This window comes from Pan paniscus, chromosome 19 (assembly GCF_029289425.2).
Source record: "Pan paniscus chromosome 19, NHGRI_mPanPan1-v2.0_pri, whole genome shotgun sequence".
Classification (NCBI taxonomy): domain Eukaryota; kingdom Metazoa; phylum Chordata; class Mammalia; order Primates; family Hominidae; genus Pan; species Pan paniscus.
The window spans coordinates 73,840,314-73,864,270 of record NC_073268.2 but is presented as its reverse complement, the minus strand read 5'-3'; the positions used below and the strand labels follow the sequence as shown (position 1 = coordinate 73,864,270).

Sequence of the window (23,957 nt, the reverse complement as noted above, 5' to 3'; positions counted from 1 at the left end):
AGGAAAGATTGTGGCCTTGAAACTGTTATATTTAGCGCTTACATGAAACCACGTTCTCCCAGAGGGATATCACTGTCCCTGCAGCTTCCTGACCACAGGACTCTTTTGGCATGCTCCTAGCTACCTTTTGCTCCTATCAGAATCATTCCCTACCCTTTTCTTTTTCTATTAACTCAGTTCATATTTTATTATTTAAAAAATGGAAATAGTTTTTAAATGAAAAAGTGATACATATTTTCTATTAAAATGTAGAGAGAACATACTGTTAATAAGCACATGTACCCTAGAACCTAAAGTACAATTAAAAAAAAAGAGAAAACCCACATATCACTGCATACAATTGACTTTCTCTTCCCAGACGTTCTTGTATTCCCTTTTTTAGACAGCTAATTTTAAAGTTAATTTTATCTCAGCTGAATATACAAATCCACACTTCTTTTGAAAAATTAAAAAGGACAGGAAAAGCCAGAATCCTCTTTGACCACTTAATGTCTTCCCCATTTCACCAGTCGAGATGTAATTATTATTACTGGAATGTGGATCCCAGCTCTTTTAAAAATAGTTTTGTTTGAAAATTTTTATTTTCATATAGTCACCCTTAAAAAAATTTTTAAATTGTATCTTACAGAATTTTCTGTGAAATCTTTAAACATATATTTTTCAGCATGTCACCTCTTCCTATCCCCCTCTCCCACTTATTTCTCAGCCCCACATCCCAGAGCCCATGTAAACAACCTAGAGTGTACCCCTTTCTTTGTATGTGATGTATATACACATATGTATCTTCACATATATACATATGTAGTTTTAATTTGTGTGTGTGTACATTTATACACACACATACATATATATGTATTTTTCAAAGATATTTTACCTTATTCAACTGTGTTTCATAAATTTCTTCAAGCCACTTGTTAGATTCTGGGGTTACCTGTTTTAATGGCTGCCTAATTTTCTATGATATGCTGTACATTGATACTTCAGTCCGTAATTTCCCTAGTGATGGGGAATTCAACCATTATTATAAGGCATATACCTCTCTTATAAAGTTTATCCTTAAATATTTTTTCCTATTTACATTACTGAGTGCTTATTACTGGAGAGGAGGAGGAGGCCTAGTGGCTTTTGTATATTTATCTTACATCCAGCCATCTTGCCAAAGTTTTCATGAATTTTAGTAGCAATTTTTCTGTATTCATTTTATTTTACTGCAGTCTTTTAAAATTTCTAGAAATAAAATCATCTTTGTCTTTTCCTCCCAATGTTTATGTCTTCTGTTATCTTATTTTTTAGAAGGTTTAAGGTAATAATAGTGACAGCAGCACCCCTACAAGTTCCTCATTTTAATTGAAACAGGTTTTGTGTTTCACAATTTAGAATAATTAATGTTGGTTTGGCAAATATTAATAGCCTTTTGGTAAAGTGTTTTCTGTTTCAACTTTCCATGGTGTTATTAGAAAGAGCTGCCATATTTTTCAAATACTTTATCAGCACAGATTGTTATGGTCATATGGTTTTCCTCCTTTAGTTTGCTAGTATAATAGATGTTGACAGATTTCCTGATGTTGAAATGTCCTTGAATTCTTGAAAGAAGTCCTGCTTGGCCATATTAAATTACACTCTTGATATATTGTAGAATTCTACTAGCTAAAATCATATTTCAAATTTTTACATCTGAGCTCCTAAGTCTGTAGATATATTTTTTGTTTTATTACTGTATTGGGTTTTGACAGCAAAGCCATGTGTTTCACAAAACAGGAGAGCTTTCTTTCCATATTTCTCTATCATCTGGAATAGTTTAAATGGTGCTGGAATTATTAGTTAGATAAAACTCATTTGGATCCAGTCTATTTTTCAGTATTATATCTTTATTTATCATTTCAGTATCTTTTGTGATATTAAGTTTATCCTGGTTTTCCACTTCTTACTAGTTTTGGTAATTTATATTTGCTAAGAAATTTTCTGAGTCCCCTGAATTTTTTGGTTTGTTGCCAATATTCACTCTTTTCTCTGTTATCTCCTTTCATATTCTTCATATTGTATATTTTTGCTCATTTCCCCTTTATTCAGGGGCACTTGTCCATTTTATTACTGTTTATAAAAATACAGCTTTTAGACTTCTGTTTTCTATTCTATTGCTTTCAGCTTCTATTTATCAATTTCTTTTTTTCTAGTTTTCTTGGTTGCTATTTGCTACCTTATTAAGGAGAAAAAGTAATATATTCCTTCACCCCCCCCCAAAAAAATTCCATTTGAAGGCATTTAAAGCTTACATTTTTCCTCTGAGTACAGCTTTGGCTATATGCTATTAAGTTTGGGTATAATGTGTGTTTTCTGTTGCTTTTTGGCAGTTTGTAATCTTCTTTAACTTTTCTCTCTGATCCAACAGAATGTTTCTTAATTTGTACACAGTTATAATATTTATAGCCACATGTTAATTATTTGTTTCTAAAATTTTTTTGGGGGGGCTGCTGGCCAAAATTTATTTGATTTTTATGTTCCATGAATATAAACCAAAAAAAAGTGCAAATTCTATTCAAAGAGCCATCAGATCAGGTTATATAGAGCCATCAGATCAGGTTTACTAATTGCATTATTCAATTCTTCTATGTCTTTATTTTTGTCTATTAAATACATCTAGTTCTAAGAGAGGTATATTAATCTCTCTAACTGTATTTTTATTTTTTATCAAGTTCTCTGCATTTCTAGTGGCTTTTGATTTAAAGTCTTCAGTTCCTCTGATAATTGGAACATAAGAGTTTACTGCCACTGTATCTTCTTAATAGATTGTGTCTTTTGTCATGACATAATATTGCTGTGGAGTGTTTTTAACCTTAAATTCCACTCTGTCTGATACTGACATTTCAATTCTTGCCCTTGTTCTTTGTATTTGCCTATTTTCTCTTTGTCGGCCCTTTATTGTTAGCCATTTTCATCACTTTAAGTGTGTTTGTATACATAGCACATAACCGGGTTTTGTTTTTTCTAAACACATCTATTTTGTAATGATAGAAAATTCAACCCATTCATATTTAGATAATGGTAGATTCAATTGATCTCACTCCTTCTATCCTACTTTGTGTATTATTTATTTTACATTGTTGTTTCTTCTTTTTCCTTCTAGTTTTTGCTGATTTGTTTTCTATTTTATTTTTTTATTTTTTCTCCATGAAACATTAAAACAGGAAAATTTGTTGTTCTCTAGCTTGGTACTGTCCTACCTCTTTTTTTAGTGCATTTTGTTGACTCAGGTAGGCACCTAGGTTAGAAGCCTCACTCCCACCCTCCCAGGCACACTCAACACTGACGCTGACATTTGTCACCAGGCTTGAACCCAGGGGCAGCTGGATGTATTGGAGATGGGGTTTCATTCTGCCACTCAGCAGCTATACAACCATGGGCAAATTATCCACCTTATTTGACCATTACAACGTAGATAGTCACGTGGCACAGGTGGGACTAAGCAGGGCATGTGTATGATCCACTTGGCATATAGTTGGTGCTCCTGTTCCCTGCTCCCTCTCTCCTTAGGCTCCTGGGCTGGGTTTGGGCCTCCCCTTTCTTTGAGCTGAGCAATCAGGATGAGGAGGATGGCCACGATGGCCGGCCTCATGTGTCTGGCTCACTTCTCTCAGAATTCCTAAAAGGGATTTTTCACATCAGCTTCCATTGGTCTTTCATTTCTGTGGGGCAGCAGGGATTATACTCTTCTCTCCTGCCCCTAAACAATGTAACGAGACACTGTGGAGTGCTGTCTGTGGACACACAGGAGGTGGGCCTGGAACCCAGTGCTCCTGCCTCCAGCTCCAGATAAAGGAATGCATCTTCTACTGTCTCCTCTAGGACCCCAGTGTAGCGGGAATGCCTTAAAATAAAGTTGTTAGTGTTTCAGCTTTTTGAAAGAACCTGTCTAGCTGGTTTTCTGGTTTTCACCGGAAGACCTATTTTACAAAAAAGATAAATTTGTTATATGCAGGAGACAGGAAATTGGAGGAGGGACCCAAGAAGGCCATGTCCTGGAGAATACAGCTTTCCTGGGGGCCTTGAGGAAGCAGCTAAGGGACACTGTCCTTCATCCACGCTTCATCCCTTGCACTCCTCTTGGCCTGGTGTTTCTCTCCAGGGCTTCAAAGCTGAGGAATCCACTGATTCAGAGCATGCTGTAGCTGTCATCACCAGGTATTGGGACTTGCCCTCAATGTACTGGGTCTCAATTCTTTTGTATCCTCTCGTTTGTTTGGTAGAGAGAGGGGTGGAAAGTATTGTAGATGATCTATCTCTACATCTTTAGTTTTGTGATTGTAATGATTTCCAGTAGGCAAAACTTAAAACTCCTTGAGGGCAGAGGTCTGATACCTATTCAGACCCCTACTCAAGGGTCGTGGAATGCGGTTTGGCGCCTTCTCCCAGCACTGTTGATAACTGAGGGCAGCACCCGGGAGAGCCCCTTAGCTCCTTCCACCATCTGGGTCCTCTGATCCGCAGGACCTTTGGGGTTTATTCCCTGTCCACTCATGGGTTCTGTGTACCTTCTGCTGTTAATCTACACCACTCTCCCGTCTGCTCTTCCATCTTAGTGCTCTCTTGCCACTTCATAAAAATGGTGCCACAAGCTCCCTGGGGACAAGGCAGGGGCTTCTTCGCTGCTGGACGCCCACGGCCCGCATTCATGCTGAGGGGTGAGGGTGGCAGGTGCGATTTGATGATATCCTCTCCCGCCCAAGCAAAACAACAGCTCTCCCAGACCCCAGACCTCCTCTGCAAGTGAAAGAACACCAAACAACTCTGTTCAAAACAGTTTATTTTATTTTATTTTTTTTTTTGTCAGACAAACACATTGATTTCTGGACCACAGTAGAGGATGGAAACCTTTCACAAACTTATTTATTTGAAAATACAAATATAAAATTATACTTTCCACATCTGTGATGTGAGAGACTGCCATCCACATAGTAATTTTTTTACAACAGGGCTTTAAGAAAGCCACACACAAAGACCTGAAAGATGCTTGAGATATATATATAGATAGATACATATATATGTATATATATAAAAAAAATACTCACTACCAAAGTTCTCATCAGTTTCATACTAAAGTATAAAAGTAAGGGTGAGGTCAGCCACAGTGCTAGGGAAAGTTTTATTTAGATACATTTATGTCCACATGAAACGCTTAGACTTGCATCCTATTACATATGGAATTCGGAGTTTACAATACACCATGAACGGCAGATTGGCTAGCCCACGCTACTTAAGAGGACACTCACAGATTCCACACGGGATGGTACATTATGTACAGAATACAGTAGTAGAGAACCTTCGAGGGAGGCTCTGGAACTTTTGTCTCTCAGCCTCCGGCCCCCTCCCCCATCATGCCCCTGCCTCCCGGAACTGAAATCCTGTCTGAGACAATACATTCTGATTATTTGATAGCCAGGTGTTTGGATTAAGGTTGCCCCCCTGCAAGTCCCCGACAAGAGGGATGGATTTTATTTATATGTTTTTGTGTTTTAGTTTACTTACTTTTTTTTGGTAGAAAAAAAAGAAAGAAAAAGAAAACAAACATATTACAGTATGAAAGTATTGCTTAACTTCCAGCGTCTCCTTGTGTAGTGTCTGTGCCCAGGACGGGGCTGAGCTGACGTCTGCTAGTTTTCTGCTTTGGGGTGAGGGTGGGGAAACCCGCCAGTGTCTTTCTTCAATGTGCTTGCCTGCAGGCAGTCCCTCTGCTCTACCCACTGTCTGCCTTCCTTGGAAGATAGCCTGGCTTGCGAAGCACATTCAAGAAAAAAAAAAATCTCCCCTCCCCCACCAGCCCCCCACTCTCCCTCTGTTCCTGCGTGCCACTTGCAACCAATAAAGAGAAGTATGAGTTAGTGTTTCTTTTGTAAACAATTTCATATGCAATATAATACAGAAAGCATGGCTGACCTTCAATAAAAAATGTAGTAAACGATATTGCTTTATTCTTGAATATGCTGCAGTGAGTGAATGGCAGAATGAAGCAGTGTGGAGGTGGTGGAGGAGGCTAAGTCCCTAGCCCTCGTTTGCACTAAAGATCAAAATAGGTTTTGTTTTTCTATTTGGAACCAAAAATAAATTTTTTCCCCAAAAATCCCCAAATGAAAAGGAACAACAAGCAAAACCCACCCCCAAGAAATCAAAAACAAAACAAAACCAAGAACAAAAACTGAACACCTTTCAGGTCATTAGAACCAACAATTACCCAATGATTTTTATACTAGTCTAGCAAGATGTGTGTAACATTCACTGGCTGTGATTGCTGTGCAGTGAAACAGTAAATTGACAGCAATAGAGCCATGCTACCTTAAAGTCCAAGCTACAAGTTCAAATTAAGATGAAGGTTATGAAGGATAAAAACGCAAAGGCCTGTTGGGGCTTTGTTTGAATCAAGCTAATGGGCGACTGGGATAGAGCGCGAGGCTGTTTGGTTTTCCCAGTGGATATAAGGAAGGCCACGAGCCAAGTCTGTGGAAGCTGCTAGAGAGCAGACCAAGGCTTGGTCATCTCCGTCAGCCCCATGCCCAGCTAGGACCGGGAATGGGTCCGGGAGCTAATGCCACTCACTCGCCTCTGCTTGGGAGGAGAGGAGTTCGGGGGTCTCAGGCAGATGGATCTGGAAGCCAGAAAGTCACCCGGTGGCTGTTTGATAATTCCGGGGAAAAGCCATCAGCCAAGAGGGTTTCTCCCCCAGGGAAGGCGAAAGGTGGTTCCCATGTTCGCCATTGAGCTTAACTGAAACAAAGACAAGGCTGAAACATCAGTGTTAAAAGAATTTACAAAAATCTTTCAAAATGGACTTCTAGATGGATGGGGGGACTAACGTGAACCTTAAACCTAGGTAGCCACATTAAAACATATCGGATTTCCACAAGATTTGTGCTATGGGCTACTGGGTCTCTTCAAAAGGTATATAAACATCTAAAACATATTCACACAGATTATCAATTTCTTCTGAGCATTCTTAAAAAAATATTTTTTCTCTTAGTAAAATCATTTTAATATACCATGCCTCCCTCTTTTAAAAAATAAATTAAAAAAATCCAGTTTTGCATATCTAGCATTAGCATTTAAGGTAGTATGGCACCCCTTCACAGTGGGGGGGGGGGGGGAGGAATCTACAAAACACCGTAGAGTCCGCCGGCATTTTAACATGGTGAGACCTTGGGTTAGTTGAAACCACATCAGATCAGCTAAAATAAAATTAAACTTGAAATTGAAAAAAATAATTAAAGGAAAAAACTGCCCCAAAATTATTAGCATTTTTTTTCATAAATAAGAGAAAGTTCTATCCTTACTGGTCCTAAATCTGAATAACTATGTCTAATTTTTTTTAAACCTTAATTATGTTATACCTATCAATATGTACTAGAAGAAAGAGGAGAAAAAAAGTCGCTACACTAGTACCAGGACAGCACGCTTACAAGATAGCCATTTTATACATTATTAACATACAATGATCAACAAAGAGTCTTCTATGAGGTGATGGGGGATGCAGAGAAAAGGAAGGGAAGTACAGTACATCACCAACATGGACAAAATAGGAATTAAATTCCCTCGTCTAAACACTGAATTTCTGGGAACTTACTATTTTTTCTTTCTTTTTTTTTTTAATAAAACTTATGTTTTGTTGTTTTATGACTTGAACAAGTTTTGATATTTTAAAAGCGCTCAGCATTTAATCTGGTTGTTTGGGGGAAAAGAAAAGAAACAAAGAAAGGAAAAAAACAACAAAAAAACCTCACCAAACAACCTAACATTTTATTAGAAAAACAAAGAACATGATTTTTTTTTTAATTAAAAAAAATGTTGTTGCTGTTTCATTAGAATTGAAAAAGGGTTTTTTCTTTCTTTCTGAGTTAGCATTTTGGAGTCTTTAGTTTGAAGATGCTTTTGCCCTACCATGTCTGTGAATGTCTACATTAGTCTACTTTGTTAGTAAAATTTATAAAAATAGGAGTGCAGCAGCTCTTTATAATAAATGTCGCATTCAGTGTCTCATACTGGCTGTGCCTTAAGTACCAAATTTATAAACGTAACAATTTAAAAAATATTAATAAAACGTCAATATCACATTTTAAAAAAGAAAAAATATATATCCACACTACAATATGTTTTAATGCCATCTATTGAGTTGTACTTCTATAGTTGCTGTTGCCGACCTATTACCAATATTTAAAAAAAAGTTAAATTAAAAAATATCCTTCATCATAAGTATCTTTCCCCAACCGAGGACCATATATTATAACAGCCAAATGTTAAACATGTGCAAAGAGGAAACTGTCAGTTTTTCCCACCAGTCACAGTGCAGTGATGTTTATACTTTCTATTTTTAAAATTCTGTTTACATCTACAATAAATTAAAAAAAAATTCTTCCATAGCCTCTCTGGTGATACTTGCAGCACTGAGGTATTAAAAAAAATATATAAACCAAAAGGTTGCTTTCCTAATTTGTAAATAGAAAGTGAATGGAGAAAGGTTGTATTAATGCAGGCTTATCCACTCCTGGCCCATGGGCCCCCAGATGTGGGAGCAGGGTGGGGGGCAGGGGGAGAAGAGAGGCAAAGTGTCCTAGGGACCTTTGGAGGTGCTGAAATGATTGGACAATAGAAAATGATCAAATATTTAAAAATTAAGACTGAAAAAGAATGTCCCCCCCACCCCACCCCCACCCAAGCCAAACAGGTGTGCTTTGAAACTTTAAATATGTTAAATATTAAAATTGTAGCTTTGTTTTTAAAAAACATCTTGGGAAAAGCAGTTTTTCATATTTTAAATAAAAATCTAACTAGACGGTAACATTTGAAGCTGTGCACAGACAAGAGGTTAATAGGCTGGTACAACACTAATACAGTTCTTAGGTCTATCACACAGACAAAGGAGCTAAACAGTGCTCTAACTTGTCCTGGGGTGGTCCTGGCAGCTGGGCGATCTTCATCTCAGTAACTGACTTGGCCAACGTTCCCTTCCCGCCTCCTTCCACAGAGCATCAAACTGCCTGGGACCGACTCCCTCACAAAAATATTTTTGATTCTCTCTTTCTTAATAGTTTCTATGTAGTTAATGGAATTGTATTTACAACATTTCTTTTTTAGAATTCACAATTTCAAAAAACCTTATAATATCACCTCTTTCAACAGAAAAAAAGCACTTATAGAAAAGGAGGACACTCAAAACACTGTCGTCCTTACCTTATTGCCGAAAATAGATAGACTCAGATTAACAAAGAGACATCACAAAAAGAACTGCTAGAAAGTCTGTTAATTAGCTTACTACATCTCACTTCTTCTACAACGCAAAATAGAAAGCTCATGCCCACCTCCCGCCCTGCACTTCACAACTTTGCTTCAGTGTGTGCTAAAGTTCCACCTGAAAATTCATACAGTCTCAGAATTGGTACCAAAATAGGGAGAGTCATATTACCATCTCAGCATCCTTTAAAAGTGAGAACAGAACCAAAACAAGCAAAAAAAATGTTTTAAGAAAAAATAACTCCTTAATATAACAATTATACTATGGTTAGCTTTGAACTAGATATTAAAGCTATGTGACTACTGGACTAAGTCAAAATCACTACCAAATGTGATTCAAAGAGATTTAAAAGGAGAATGGGAAGAGAGGGAGGGAGAGGGAAACCATCAAGAAAAACAAAACAAAACAAAACCGAAATCATGGGTTATATACACATTTAAAAGCTGTTGTCTTATATTACAGCAGATTCGTGAGATGATGAGATGTAGTCAACCCTCGATCCGAAGTGAGCCATCTCTGGTTGGGATGGGGAGTGAGGCTGGTGGGGGTCCAGGTCTGAGGACATCACCTAAACAAAGGGCCACTCAGAAACTTCGCCCAGTCTTGCCTGGACATCCAGGTATGCTCTGCAGGGCAGGGAAGGCCAGGATGTCCAGAAGAAAACATAAAGTGGAGGGGAGAGGGGAGGAGAAAGAAGTGTCAGACAAGTATGCGATTTCCTCCACTGTTTTAACTAGAGTTTCAAAGATGGACTTCACTGGACTATTGAATACGCACGAAAATCACCTGGCTAGAAGCTTACTGAGATCACTGGTTGGGAAATCTGACATCTAAACCATACCTGACACTGGGGAGAGGACAAGGCTTCAATTCTTTTGCTGATTTGATATAGTACCATAGGGTTGTTGAGGTAGTGGTGGGAAATGTGCTTACAGGGATTGCAGCCAGGTGGGCAAACTGCCCATTGACCTGAGATAACCTTTTTTCTGTTTAAACTTCTGTTTTCAAAGCTAAATGTTAAACAAACAAACAAACAAACAAAGAAACAAAAAAAAAAACCCCACAAACTTGCCTTTATTAGATACCCATCAATAACTTTTAAATGCAAACTTACACTAAAAGATCATATCATATACCAAAAACTAAAGGTCATGACACTAAAAATATACAACAAATAACCGGCTTTGGTTACAGGAAACAAAAACAGGCCCAGGATTCACAGATGTGTTTACTGAGTCTCCCTGAATTGACTGGGAGTAGGGGGCCTGGGCTCCTCTTTTGTGGATGGCGCTGAATGTCAGAGGGTTGGGGACAATGGGTGTGTTTGACCAGTCCTTCCTAAGTGCTGCGGTGCAGCCATCTGACTCTATGAGCTCACCTAATCCATTTTGGAAGGGGGTGAGTTGCTACCACACTCTTGGTTACTTCATCCTTCTCTGGAAATTGAGTCCTAGACTTAGATGAGGGAGGATGGGCTGGTAGCAGCCTCCCCCATCCCATTCCACCCCACCCCACCCCTATGGAAAGGCTTTAGTGGCCTTGGGGGTATATGGAGCTGTGGGCAGGAAGCCCTGCACCACTCCTTCTCTTCCAGGGGAGGGAGGGAGGGAGCACAGGCAGCCCCAGTGTCTGGCCTTTCAAGGGTCTGCTGTGCCTGGTAGTTGTTTAACCCCCTCTTCATCTGACTCCACAAAGGGCTGGAGCCATCTTCAGTCTCCAGAGTTCTTGGTGATACCAGTTGTCCCTGTTCTCAGAGAAACCTTACTTCCTCTGGGTCCCCAAACCCAGCTTAATTAGTAGCAAGTAGCTTTCCTTCAAACTGTTAGTGGCCTCTGGCTCTGGCCAGCAATGGCTGGGTCAGTGCTCAAGGGGAAGTGGAGGCGAGGGGTGGGAGAATTCACACACATGGTTTATTTGGTTAAGAGAGGCAGTTGCGTTAGTTGAGGTGATCCCTTAGCAGCAACATTAGAGAAATCCAAGAGATTTATGGAGCTCAACTCAACCCAGTTCTCCACCTGGTCTGACTCAGGAGCCAGGAGCAATCCCTCTCTACGAGAGAGGCATCCAATGAAGTGTAAGCCCAAAGTGGCCAGTTCATCTCCAGCCTTGCTTCTCCTACATCCCAACTCCAAGAGTGAAAGGCTTTGGTGCCTCTGTGGGATTTTCCGAGTGGAATCCATTCCCTGGCCTCAGCTGTCACCCTCTCTTTTCCAGAGACAGATCCATGTTCCAACCTCACAAACTTAACGTGCTAACACAGTACACATCTAGTGCTTTCACAAGGACAACCCCTCTCCCTTGCTGGTGTTCTTCCCAAGAAGGACAGATACTCATTTCCAAAGGAGTGTGTGGCAAGGGGCTTCCTCACTGCCCCAACCTCCCTCTCCTCTCTTCCGTCCCCCCCATATCCCCATCAAAGTGATTGAAAAAATGTTTAATTAACTTGAGCTCAGTTTAAAAGGTTAGGAAACTGGCAGGGATCCAAATCCATGTTACACAGGTGATGTCGTTAATTTAATTTGCTTTTCGTGCGGTAATCTGGATAATTACTCAGTAGTTACTGGCAAAAATGTTTTCTTTTCACTAAAAGATGGAGTCTGGCTGTTTGACTGCATGAACCCCATTGGCTGAGCCCCAGCAAGGCCTGGGGAGCTGAAGGGGCCCAGCAACCCACAGGGCCAGCTCAAAGGACCTCCAGGAGTGGGTGGCCCTGGCCCCCATCCCTGCTTCCAGGCCTAGCAGAAGCCCAATGCTTCCCTGCCTCTATCCCCCTGGGATGGGCGCAGCACGAGATCTCCTTCCAGTTTCCCACACTCTTGATTGTATTTCAAGACAGAGAAAGATGAAGGGTGGGGAAGATACAGAAAAAGAATCCAAAGAACCAAATCAAGAAAAAGAGAGAGAGAGTCAAAAAGGTGGGGGTCATGATTAAAAGCTGGAGGAAGAGATGAGAGATTAAACGACTGGATTTGTTTTGCCCCCACCCTCCTGAAAAGGGGTCCAGAAAGAGGAGAGAGAGATGTGGATGTGATGAGACAGGGGCACGCACGTGCATGTATGACCTGTGGACATACATGTACGGACACACCGGCAGGGCAGAGACACATGGCAGAGACGGTAATACCTCAGAGTGAGATGGCAACGAAAGCACCTGCTCAATGGTATCCATTTGTAAAGGCCGTTGCAATCAAAGGTCCCTAAAATTGCACAATTGTTAAGGTCATCAGTGTGCTATACATGGGAACAGATTGTCATATTCTGGGAAAGGAAATTATCTCTAGGACTAGTTCTGTGGTTGCCAGCATGAATATGTAATTCTGAGACACCGTGCCATGAGGGGCCAGGATGACATCCTCCTCAGCTCCAAACCCCTAGTCCCCACTCCCTCCGCCCCTACCAAGCCTATCTGCTTACCCCGGGGGAAACCAAAAGCCAGATTCAGAGGCGTGGGTGGATGGTGGGAAACGGGGGTTTGTGCCCCCAGTGATGGGCATGTTGCCCTGAACCCCAGAGTGCAAAGATAAGTCTCTGTCCGCAGTCCCAACGGCTCTAGCTGGGGAGAAGAAATCCCAGTGCAGACAAACTGGGATGCTTTCTGGTTATTTCAGAAAAACATCACAGTCCACAGGTCAAAAGACCCCGGTTTTCAAGAACAAATTGGGTCTGTGTTTCTGGATGCTGAATATGGAAATAAGTTGTGTTATAAGTGGTGATAGACGGTCCCCTAAATTGAGCAGCTCTCAGGTGAATAATATTATTCTGGATTTGGTACCACAGTTGATCCGAAGGGATTAGATTCATCAGACTACTGACTTAAGTGATACTGGCTTGGGAGCGGAGCTGAACAAGGACCCATCCTGCACAAGTAGGGCTGGCAGGCGTGTGTGCGTGTGTGTGCGCGCACCTGTGTGTGCGTGTGTGCATGCGTGTGCGTGCATGTCTGTGTGCATGTGTGAATGCATGCGTGCGTGTGTGTGTGTGTGTATGAGGGAGGAGCTCCCAATGCCAGGGGGCATGAATGAGGCCACCTTGGTGCCCTAGACTGTCTGCACATGTTTTGTTCTCCGCAGCGTGGCCCCCAAGTCAGGGCTTGCCAGCTGTCACTCAGAAGCAGAGTCTGACAGGAACGTGGCCTGGGACTGCAGACGCACCCATCTTAGCTCAAAACCAAACTGCCTCCAAAATGCTGAGGCTGGCTAGGGCAAAGGTTGGCCAATTTTCTGTTTCCAAAATGGAAGGGATAGCGAGCAAGTGGGCTCAGGCACATTCATGCTCACACACACCGGGAGGGAGAAGAACAATACAATCTGAAAACAGCATGCAAATCTGTTAAGCAAATTTCCATTGCCTGGATTAGTCAGATTATAGAACCACAGAGCATTACAAATATCAAATGCATCTGGCCTTCAAGGGGTGGGGGCTGCAGCTAAGGAACGCAAATGGGAACTTACTTGGAACCTGGAAACTGTAAGAAACATTAGCAAAGGAAACTGCCTGGGAGAGGGCTTGGATCCCCACACCACCTCCCAGGCTCCAGCGCTGCCACTGGACCTTAGATCAGGGGCTCTATTGACTAAGGCTGCTACTCTGGTGGGGAGCTGGGACATTTCCCAGCTCTCAGGTCCCAGCCCACATGACAGTGTCCAGAAAGCGGGGATCAAGGAAGGTGGCCACTACTGAGGCCCTATTACGTGCCAGCGTGTGACACTATTTCGAATAATCCTCCCACAATCTTTTGAGGAAAGCATAGAGATTCTGGTTTTGCAGCCAGGGAAATGAGATTCAGACGGGTTATCGAAGTGGCTCAAGGATGCACTGTGTGAAGGCGATGGAGTGGTGATCTGAACCGGACCTGCCCATGCTCCTTCTGCTCCATCACACAGCCACACGAGAGGCACTCAGGACACCTCTAAGACGACGGAGGCTTCAGCCCTCAGGAGCTGGTGTGATGTTGATGGGGACCCTCTGTCCTCTCCTCTGCCCCCGATGTTGGGCTTTCCTGGCACACCCACAGGCCACAAGGAGCTGGTCAGGAAGGAGGAGGCAGGAGGGCAGGGGAAGGCAGGTACTTACAGCTATGCCGTGGCCGAAGCCCGAGCCCGGCTGTGGGCTGGCCGCACTTATGTAATTCCCCACTCCGGAGTCCTGGCTGGCAGGGCCGTAGAGATCGGCGACAGGTCCTGGGCTGTTGGCCCCCGGGAAGCCTCCGGGCCGCGCCGGGTTGGAGCCTGCCGGGGAAGCGGGCGCGCCAAAATTCGGTTGAGCACTGTAGCTATTCAGGACTGGTGTGCAGAGAATAGAGCTGGGTATGAGGCCAGAAGCCAGGCATGCACCGGTCATTACAAGCCAAACACTTGAGAAAAACAGCTGAGGCCCAACTTCTAACACTCAACCAAGGCCATGCGAAAACATCAGCAGGGACTCAAGAATACTCAGCCCAGGCTACTACTAAGAAGCTTGGAGCTCCAAAAATATAGAGAATAAAAAAACAATCATTCAACACACTACGGCAACCAACCGGAGGTGCTTCACTGCCCACCAAATTATCACAATAGAAATAGAGATATATATGGAAGAGAGAGAGAGAGAGAAAGAGTTTTTTTTTCACATCTGAATTGATGCTCATGCAGTCTTCTAGATCTGGGCACGTTGAGACAGCATTCACATCCCATGCAAACTACAAAGGAACTAGTTTTAGACTACACATTGTGTTAATATTGATATTAAAACGTGACAGGAAACAAAGCAATTTGTGTCCAGGAAAAAAAAATCTTTGCAGAGGGGATTTTTGATCTTTTTTTGTGTGTGTGTTTCACTTTTTCTTTTTTGTTTTTGGATCCATTAAATGACAAATTTGTTTTGTTTTGTTTTTTAAAAAAAGACAAAAAAGATCTCCATTCTCCATCCCACCCCCGCCACTCCCCCCTCCCCACTGGCTACTCCCTCCCTTCCCGCCCTTCCCATTCATAACACTGAATGAAAGTCATCAATACTGAACGTGGTCGGAGGATGGGATATGTTATGGAGAGTTTGGGCATCTTGACATAACATTAATGATGGCGGCAGAGAGTTTCCTTTTGGGGTGGAGAGAAGGGGATGGAGGGAGGGATGGGGGGGAATGGTAAACCTGGAGGCTGGGGCCAGAGCTGGGGTGGAAGCCAATGGTTCTACAGGACACCCACACACTCACCTCCTGCAGGAGAAGGAAAGGGGGGATTTAAACTTTTTTTCCTTTTGTTTAAAAAAAAAAAGACAAAGAAGTATGAATGCAGAACATACCGACTGAACCAATTCATAGCTAAACCATAGCTGACCAAAACACCTGCTTTCTCTTGGTTATCCTGCAATGTCAGCTCCAGAGTGAGAACAGCAAGCTCAGGATGTACCTTTGCTACAGAGAGAGTGGACTTGACACGCACAAATCCAGAGAGTGGTGGGGTTGCAGATCGGGGGGCAGCAGAAGGTGACACTGCCTCGGCACCCCCAATCCCATCATTCTGACCCTAATGAGGGCCGCAGCCTGTCAACCAGTTAACCAGGTTAATTTTGTCTCACCTTTATTTCTCCTTAGTAGTTTAAACTTTATTTTCTTTTCCAAAATGGAAAACAATATTTTTTTAATTGTTAAAGGAAGTTCTTACTGATTTTTAAGCCTCAAGGTGAGTCTGGGCTGGCTACCTTTGGGCTATGGCTAACCCGTCTTAAAGAACCAGACATTCTGAGAGTCACACTTTCACATCTTTGGCTCCAGAGGGCTGCTCCTTGCAACAATCACTTCTCCCTTCTGCCTCCCTTGGCTTCTCCCCCTCTGCCCTATGACCAGTTGCCTTCAATGGCAGAGGCAAAGAACATCGATGCAGGTGGGGTCACTCCTGGCTTTGGCCCCTCCCTTGCCCAGGGGCCTGTGATTTGAGGCCCTCAGTTCTGGTGGGCCTGGAAGAGCCAGAAGTGGATTGATTTTCACCCAGTTGTCACAGGGATGGGAAGAGATTGATGAGGCACCCAAGGCACACTGGCAGGAGACTGAGACAGAGACACAAAGATACACGGGAGACCAAATCAAGCTGGGCCTGGCTCCTGACTCAGCAGAGAAAACAGAACTGAAGCCTCCAGATGCCCTTGGGGCGGGAAGCCCGAAGGTGAGCCCCTCTGAAGCTGTAGCTGAGAAATGAATAAACTGGCCAATGGAAAGAGCAGGTTAAAGAGAAAAGAAAAAAATAAATTATAGAGGCTTAGAGCAAGTGAACGGCTGATCTGGGAATGCGCTGGCAGACAAAAGAGATGGAGATTTTTGAATACAGAAGATTCAACTTGCAGATAATACTTGGCCCTCTCACTCATGGAGGCAAATATGAAGCCGAGATATTCAAAAGGTGGTATTATCTTAGTCTAACACACTTTTTTCTTCTGAGCTCAGGAAAACAGAAGAAGCTTGGACAGTGGACTCCTGGTTTTGTCCAGGCAGCTGAAACCCCTCCCTATACAAATAAACTAATTAGCCTGTTCCATTTTAGGCTAATAGGATGGGGTGGGCATGAGGAGGCGCAGTGGTAGACGGAAAGAAAGTTTTTTGGCTTCTTTCTTGTCTGGCCGGATGTGAACTCAGGAAGGTGTTGGGCAGGCCCACCTAACTAATGGGTGGGGAGAGGCAGGTTTAGGTTTCCGTTTCTTCCAGCAGGAGAGCCACCTAGAGACTAATCTAGCCAGCAGAAGCAGCCTCGGAGACAGGATATAGCATGCCCACAGAACGGTGCTGTTCAGAAATGCCCCCTTCTGCAGGCTTAGATAGAAGACAAAAGGGCTGTTGGTATTATGCCCATCCTTGGCAACCGCTCCCATTCCTGTGTGTGGGGAGGCCTGTGGTTTCTGAGTCGGCCTGAAGGGAATTTCACAATAAGCAGCTCATGTTAGGTCTATATTACCCCTCCTTGCTCAGTCCTCCTCCATCAAATGACACTAAAATCACCGTGGAGAAGACACTGTATTAGAATGCAGCTTTCAAATCCCAAGTCCCGTTTTATTATGCACTTGCTCATCACGATGCCGGAGCCTCAGCTCAAAGTCACCTTGCAGATGTCCCCCAGCCAGGGGTGAAAGACAGGGCTGCTGGGTCCCCACTAGAGGGCGCAGCCAGCAGGCAATAAGCACCCAGTTCTGGCTGGTCCCGCCTCTAGCTAGGCTTCTGGGCAGTGGAACCCGCATCCCTGAAGGCTGGGCGCAAGGAAGAGAGGAGCCTCTATTTTCCACAGTCGACAGTTCTCTCTGTCTGTCTCTGTGAGCAGAAGACCCAGGCTCCAGAAAGCATGTTAAAGTCCCCGAACGAGCCATCTGGAAACCCATGCATCTTTGAGAAGACTCATAAAAAGCAACGGCTCTGGCTGCTTAGGAGAGAATGGGGACTGCCACTTGGCACATAAACTTGTCAGTAGCTGTTCCTGCTGTCTGACAGTGGGAAGGCATTAGGGACAAAACAATTTTCTTCTTTTGCAAACTCAGCGTAACTCCACAAACTGAACACTGGCTGGCTACGCAGGAAAGGGGGTCATTTGAGAACCCGTCTCCCTCTAAGAGGAGAGGTGGGGAGTGGGGTTGGGGGGTGGGGGAAGGCATGAAGCCAAATCTCTCACCTGAGGGTGCTTTCTGTGGAAGTCATTCTCCAGTCAATTCTCAGTGATCCTTCTAAGCGAACGGTGCCTTTCCCCAGGCACGGAGACTTATTTTGGGGGGCCAGAATTGGTCCCATATACCAGGATCAGCTTGGGAAGAGAGGATGGGACACGGCTCTTAGTGGGCAAGGGCACCTTGTCTACTGCTCAGCTAGGGTGTGCGTGTGAGGGGGCGGGGGCAGGGAGCACACTTCGTTGAATAAATAAACAGTGCTGAGGTTTATAAATTGGATATTATGACTCCTGTCCCAGAAGAGGACAACGTCTTGCAAACACCTTGGCATTTTTGCAGCAGGAGCTATGAGCGTTAAGTGGCTTGGGACAAGCCCTGCTCTAGGATGGCAGTTTGGGGGCTCATTGCGGTGATCAGGTTCATTTCATCAGCAGCATCCATGGCAGGTTCCTCTTTGCCCCTCATCCTCACTCTCCAATATCCTCTGGGCTTTCCCAGTCAAGGTGGCACCCACAGAGAGGCAGCAATGATGTAAAGAAAGGGAGTACTGGACTCAGAGGCAGAAGACCTGACTGTGACCCCAGCTCTGCTCTTACAGTCAGGTGCCTTGGGCTAAGAAGCCACTCACAAGCCCAAGTCCTCATCTGTAGCAAGTGAGTGATGCTTTCCTTATTCAATCTGACTCATGGGACTGCTTCAAGAATGAAAAAGAGACAGAGCTCTGTAACTTGTCAAGTTTAAAACAAATACACCCTATTTCTGAAATAGTTATGTATGCAGAGGCCAATAAGGCAGGTACCACATGCAGATTTAGGAAAATCTGACATAGGAAAATGCAATTCACTTGCCATATGAATCAGGAGGTGATTGACAAAAAACCCAATTTATCCATTTGGTGCATTTAATCATCTTGGGCCTGAAGAAAGGACTCCCGGGAATGGGGACCAGAAAAGTAAGGACACCGATCTCACCGAGGACGGCAAGAGGAGATGCACTTGAATGAAAGTTGGTGGTATTTCACATTGGATAAAAGGAGAAACTTCCTGCCCATCAATAAAATACTCTGATGGCTGACCTAGGAAAGCCCAAGAATCTTGTCCTGGAGATCTTAACAGAGACAGATGCTGCAGGCTTAGACTCTCACCTGCAAGGGTTGGACCCAAAGCTACTGGGCACCTTGCCCTTAGGGTTCTAAAGCAAGATGGGAGAGATGCCTGCTGTCTGGCCAGCATGTGGCTCTGCCCAACTGCGGTGAGAAGGGGCTGGGCTGAGAGTGGAATTAGGCATGGAGGGTAGGGAAGTGGTGGTAGTCAGAACAGCCTCACTGTGGGTCTAGAAAAGGTATGGAAGTCTAGTCCAATAATTTCTGTGTTGTCCCTAAGTGATGTCACCGGACCTGAGGCAAAAAGCTAGAGCCAGGACAATGAGGGGGGCACCTCTGGCTCTAAGGCCTGAAAATTGAATTATTACTGATTCAGAGAAAGCAAATGTTTACAAAATCTTTTCCAGATGAGCTCAGTTCACATATTTGGAACAAGCCAGGGGCCCACCAAGTTCCAGCCCTAGACCCAGCTCCCGGTGTGGTGGGTCTCACATTTCCGCAAAGGCCAGGGCCAGCCCTCAAGACAATTTCAGTCATCTGCTTTGTGAATTATCTGCTGCTGCCAGGTTTCATTTCAGGCAGAAGACCGCAGTGGCCCCTGGTACATTTCCGGGAGAGAGACTCTTCCCTGCCCAGCCTGTGCGTGTGGCTCGGGGAGGCAAATGCAATGGAGGGCCCACCTTTGCCAAGTCCAATTCAGAAGGGATTTGGGCTGACTGGTGTCACGGCCTCCATTCCCAACCCCTAGTCCCGAAAGGATGGAGGACTGACAGCAGGAGAGGTCATAGCCTGTGTGATAATCTATGAGGGCAGAGGCTGTGTTAATCCATCACACTGAATTTTAGGAGTTTTTGTTTCAGAGAAATGTAAAGAAACTAAATAAAGTTATCACACTCTCCAACACACACCTCTACCTTCATCTTGTCTATATCATGCTTATATCTGCCTTGATTTAAAACTCCATAGTCGTAGGACTCTGTCTCCCCTATTAGCAAGAAACTCCTCCAGGCAGTTGGGGAACTCTCAGGGCTCTCAGGGAACTCTATGTTCCTAGTCAGAGGGCATATTCTCCAAAGAGTAAGAGCAACTTTCTGCCATTCCTCAGTGGACACTGGCTCCACAATGCCAGTTGGCTGTCAACAGTGAGGGCCTGCATCAGTCCCTCTGAACAGCCAGCCACTCTTTACTGGAGGGCTCTGAATTTCAGCAACTGGGCAGCCAAAGGTCTTCCTGGGGAACAGAATTGGGGACCCCATTCTGCAGTTTCCTTCATGTGTCCTCTGAAAACAGTACCCACTGTAAATAATTGCAGATGGTCAAGTGGGAAAGGTCAGCATGAAAAGACAAAATCTATTTCTGATAATGGAAGGAGAATACTTGGTTATGAATTGGCATGTCTTGAGCAGAGCAAGGTAGGATTATACTTCAGGAGTCTGCCTGGCCAGCTATGTCCCAGCAATCCTTGGCTCAAGCTTTCCTTCTAGAGCTTAGCCTGGAGGTAGGAGAGACTGGTAGAGAAGATCGGCAATGATGTCCAACCTGGGAAAATTGTATGACATGCTAAATTAAAATCAAATCAGTTCAGGGACCCAGATGCAGGGACAATCAATTTTATACACAATGTAGTTTTTAAAGCTCTGCTGAAATTCAGGCTATTTCAGAAGGGAAGGGGGAAAATACTTTAAAACTGGGGGAGGATTAAGAGAGCAACGTGATGGGATTTCTTTTTCACTGTCTGCATATACAAACAGATATATTACTGAGAGGTACAAACTCAGCCTGGTGTCAACATCATGCTAGTCTTGATGTATCTGGAGTCCCCTGGCTCCTCTTACACACTGCACGGGACACATGGTGAGTGTCTGTGCATGCACTGGGCTGACAGGGCAGCCAGCATCACACAGACATTCCAAATGTCAGTGACAATGGCGCCAGTCTTATGATAAGTTGTAGTTTCTGCTTGTTCTCAAAACTTAACCTGATTCAGACCACTGAGGTTGGTGCTGATAATGTCTACTGGTTAATGTTGGCCTGTCTCAAGTAGGGAACTGATGGACATTAGCACTTAACACTTGTGAATTATTTTGTAGAAAGATCTTGGCTTCTGGTCAAGTCACACTCCCCCAAAACCCTCAGGAGATAATATCATTATTAGCCAGTTCTAAAACTCTCATATAACATGTCAGTGGTAAAGCTGGGGAAGCACACTACCATTCGGATTCGTGTAAGGAAAAAGTTCCAAACACCCAGAACCGACCTGAGAAAGGCTTTGTGGCTAGGACCATGCATTTGCTGTTGAGATATAATCTCAACAGTGCAGCGGTGTAATCTCGACTCACTGCAACCTCTGCCTCCTGGGTTCAAGTGGTTTTCCTGCCTCAGCCTTCTGAGTACCTGGGATTACAGGTGTGCGGCATCAAATCTGGCTAATTTTTGTATTTTTAGTAGAGACAGGGTTTCACCATGTTGGCCAGGTTGGTCTCGAACTCCTGACCTCAGGTGATCCACCTGCCTCAGCCTCCCAAAGTGCTGGGATTACAGGCCTGAGCCACTGTGCCCGGCCCTCCTGGTATGTTTTTATTATCAGCCCTGATCTGAGTCTGTAAGTGTATCTCAAGCCCCAAGGCCAGGCTGGGTGGGTTCTGGACCGGTGGGTTGGGAAGGTGGGTGAGGGAGGATGGTGGTTAGCAGTTGACTGCTGTCTGCTCATGGTGTAAATTCTGGGGATGGAGCAGCCTTGAACGGGCTGTGGCCTTGTGGCCAGAGAAACCAGGCTTTTGTCATGAGGCCAAGGAAATAACTTTCTGGAGCCGAGGTCAGTTCTCATTTCTCTCAACCCCCAAGGGCCCTGAGGGACTGGGCTTGTTTGCAGGTGTCCAGGAGGCAAGTGCGGAGGGCCCCGGGAAGGGAAAGGCCATGAGGCAGTCACTGGGGCCCTGTGCGGTGACCGGATATCACTCCTGCATGGCATTGGCACAGGGCTTGTCCTGCTTGTGTGAACTATCTGCCAGGCTTCACCAGACCAGGCTTCAAGTCTCAAACGCAGGATGGTGTTCCTGATCCCTCTCCACCGTGAACGGATGCTTCAACAACACCTTACCCTGAGTCTCTAAAGCGCTTCAGAAGAGGAGGGAAAACCAACCCGGGAGACAAATGTTTATGGTTTGGCTGAAGCAGGCGGTGTTTTAACACTAACATCCTGCTGCCTCTTCCTTAAATTAATTGGCTTCAGACTCCAGGCCCACACAGGTTAGAATTTGCAAGGAATAACAGACAAGGAGGCTCCCCGGAACCTGCAGCACCCATGCCATGCTGCATTGAACCACCCAGCAGCTGGGCACGCAGCCCTGGGGAGGCGAGATGCCACCATCACCACTCAGCAGAGAAAAGGCAGAGAGGTGGCCCCTGTTGGGTGATACCAGAGCCTTTGCTTCCTCATCCAGCCCTCCCAGGTCTGAGACTCCACGGGAAATAGACAGGGAGCTTGCTGCCCAGAGACAACTCCCTATTGTCTCTTACAGTTTGGTGGCTCCAAGTTTCTCCTAGTTCAGTCCTGAAAACGTCCCTTGCTTTGCTTTGATCCATTGACTGCCTCTGTCTTTGAAGCACACTCGTCTCTTTTTTCAAAAAAGAAGTCAGTTTGGCTTTTCCCCACATGTCGCCAGCCACCCTCTCATGTTGCTGCTCTGTGGTGTGCTCAGGCACCAATTCCCAACCTGAAAGCTACCTCCCTGCCTGCTACCTGCCAGGAGGCTCAGATCCTTGCTTGTGTCTTATAAGTGATTGCACTCACTGCAGGCCCAGTTTCTGCATGACAGACTGCTGCTAAAAGAAAACACTGTGAAATCCAAGGCTGGGACCACAGACTTATGAGGCAGCCTAATGTAGTCTTCTCAATCACGATGAAAAGCTATGTAAGAATTAGATATCACTCTGCCCCTGTTAGGCCTGATACTGGTAGGGACAAAACAGGGCCTGGAGGTGAAAACCAATGAGGCAAGAAGCACAAAGTTCTAGAAGCTGTAGCTTCTGCAGGTGTGAGGCTGGAAAGGGAACTCATACTTATGAGCCCCTACTGTGTTGCCAGGCATGTTGGCAGGTGTTTCACACGATCTTTTTTCATGCTCCGAACATCTTGTAAGAGCAGCTGTGTAACCCCTGTTACAGATAAGAAGACCAAGGGTTTGAACAGCTAGGAAATGTGTCCAATGCCACACAGTGTCTCAGACAGGACCAAATCTGGCTCTAACTTGAAGGCACATGCTTTTTAAATTATGCTGCTCAGTTGTCCCTTCTGGAATCACACTTTGACAAGGTTTCCTCTGTTTACTTGGATCTTTCTTTGCCCCAGAGAAACTGCAAATTCAAGGACACAGAATAGATTCTCCAACCTTGGAGTAGAAGCTCCTAAGGGCTTGGACCCTGTTGCCTTTCCAAATTGGGAGCTCCCTGGCAGTGGAAACATCTCTTCCATCACGGTGGGGGTTCCCTGAGGTCAGGATCTGACTGCCCCAAGAGATACAGGACTGCCTCTCTCCTGAGGACTAGGCCACCCTCCACTATGCCACAGCCCAAAGAATAAGCAGACTTGCAGTACTGGTGGGGTCAGCGTGGAAGCAGAGAGGGCACTGCCAGAGGGAAAGTAAGCCCTGGTTAACCCTGGGCCCTCGCTAGAACTCCCCTCCCCCACCCCAGGAAAGTGCCTGGACCCAGGGGGCCACCAAGAGAGCTGATCTCAGTCCTAAAAGACCACTCCATTCTGCTGAGAGCCAAGTCCTTTGGGGAGCTGGCACACCCTAGGGCTGAATGGTATTTACTGCCCAATCATATCTAATAGAAAACTCACCGCTGGGGCTCTAGCAGGCAGGGGGCAGGGTGGGGTGGGGAAGTTATCCCAGGGGCAGCCCCTTGAGGACCCACACAAAAGACTTTCCACTTGAGTAGCTCCTCTTTAATGATTAT

General features: G+C 44.6%; 1 protein-coding gene and 1 non-coding gene across 7 annotated transcripts in view; one reads left to right on the top strand and one right to left on the bottom strand.

Moving 5' to 3' along the window:
- Positions 1–3,881: 3,881 nt before the first annotated feature.
- Positions 3,882–3,945, top strand: LOC112437632 (U7 small nuclear RNA). Its single transcript, XR_003026194.1, has one exon. It is a non-coding gene; the product is annotated as a U7 small nuclear RNA (small nuclear RNA).
- Positions 3,946–4,788: 843 nt separating this feature from the next.
- Positions 4,789–23,957, bottom strand: part of MSI2 (musashi RNA binding protein 2) — a 428,034-nt gene continuing 408,865 nt past the window's right edge. For 4 of the 6 annotated variants that reach the window (XR_010110574.1, XR_010110575.1, XM_034942537.4 and 1 more), the window contains 3 exons: positions 14,348–14,502; positions 12,399–12,471; positions 4,789–9,900 (listed from right to left, as the gene is read on the bottom strand). Coding sequence is in view for 4 of the 6 variants with exons in the window: in XM_034942537.4 (XP_034798428.1) it covers positions 12,430–12,471; positions 14,348–14,502 (197 nt within the window). In the remaining 2 variants the exon portion in view is untranslated. Of the gene's footprint in view, positions 9,901–12,398; positions 12,472–14,347; positions 14,557–23,957 lie in introns of all 6 variants that reach the window. The other 2 variants (XM_034942535.3, XM_034942534.3) reach the window with 1 other exon arrangement.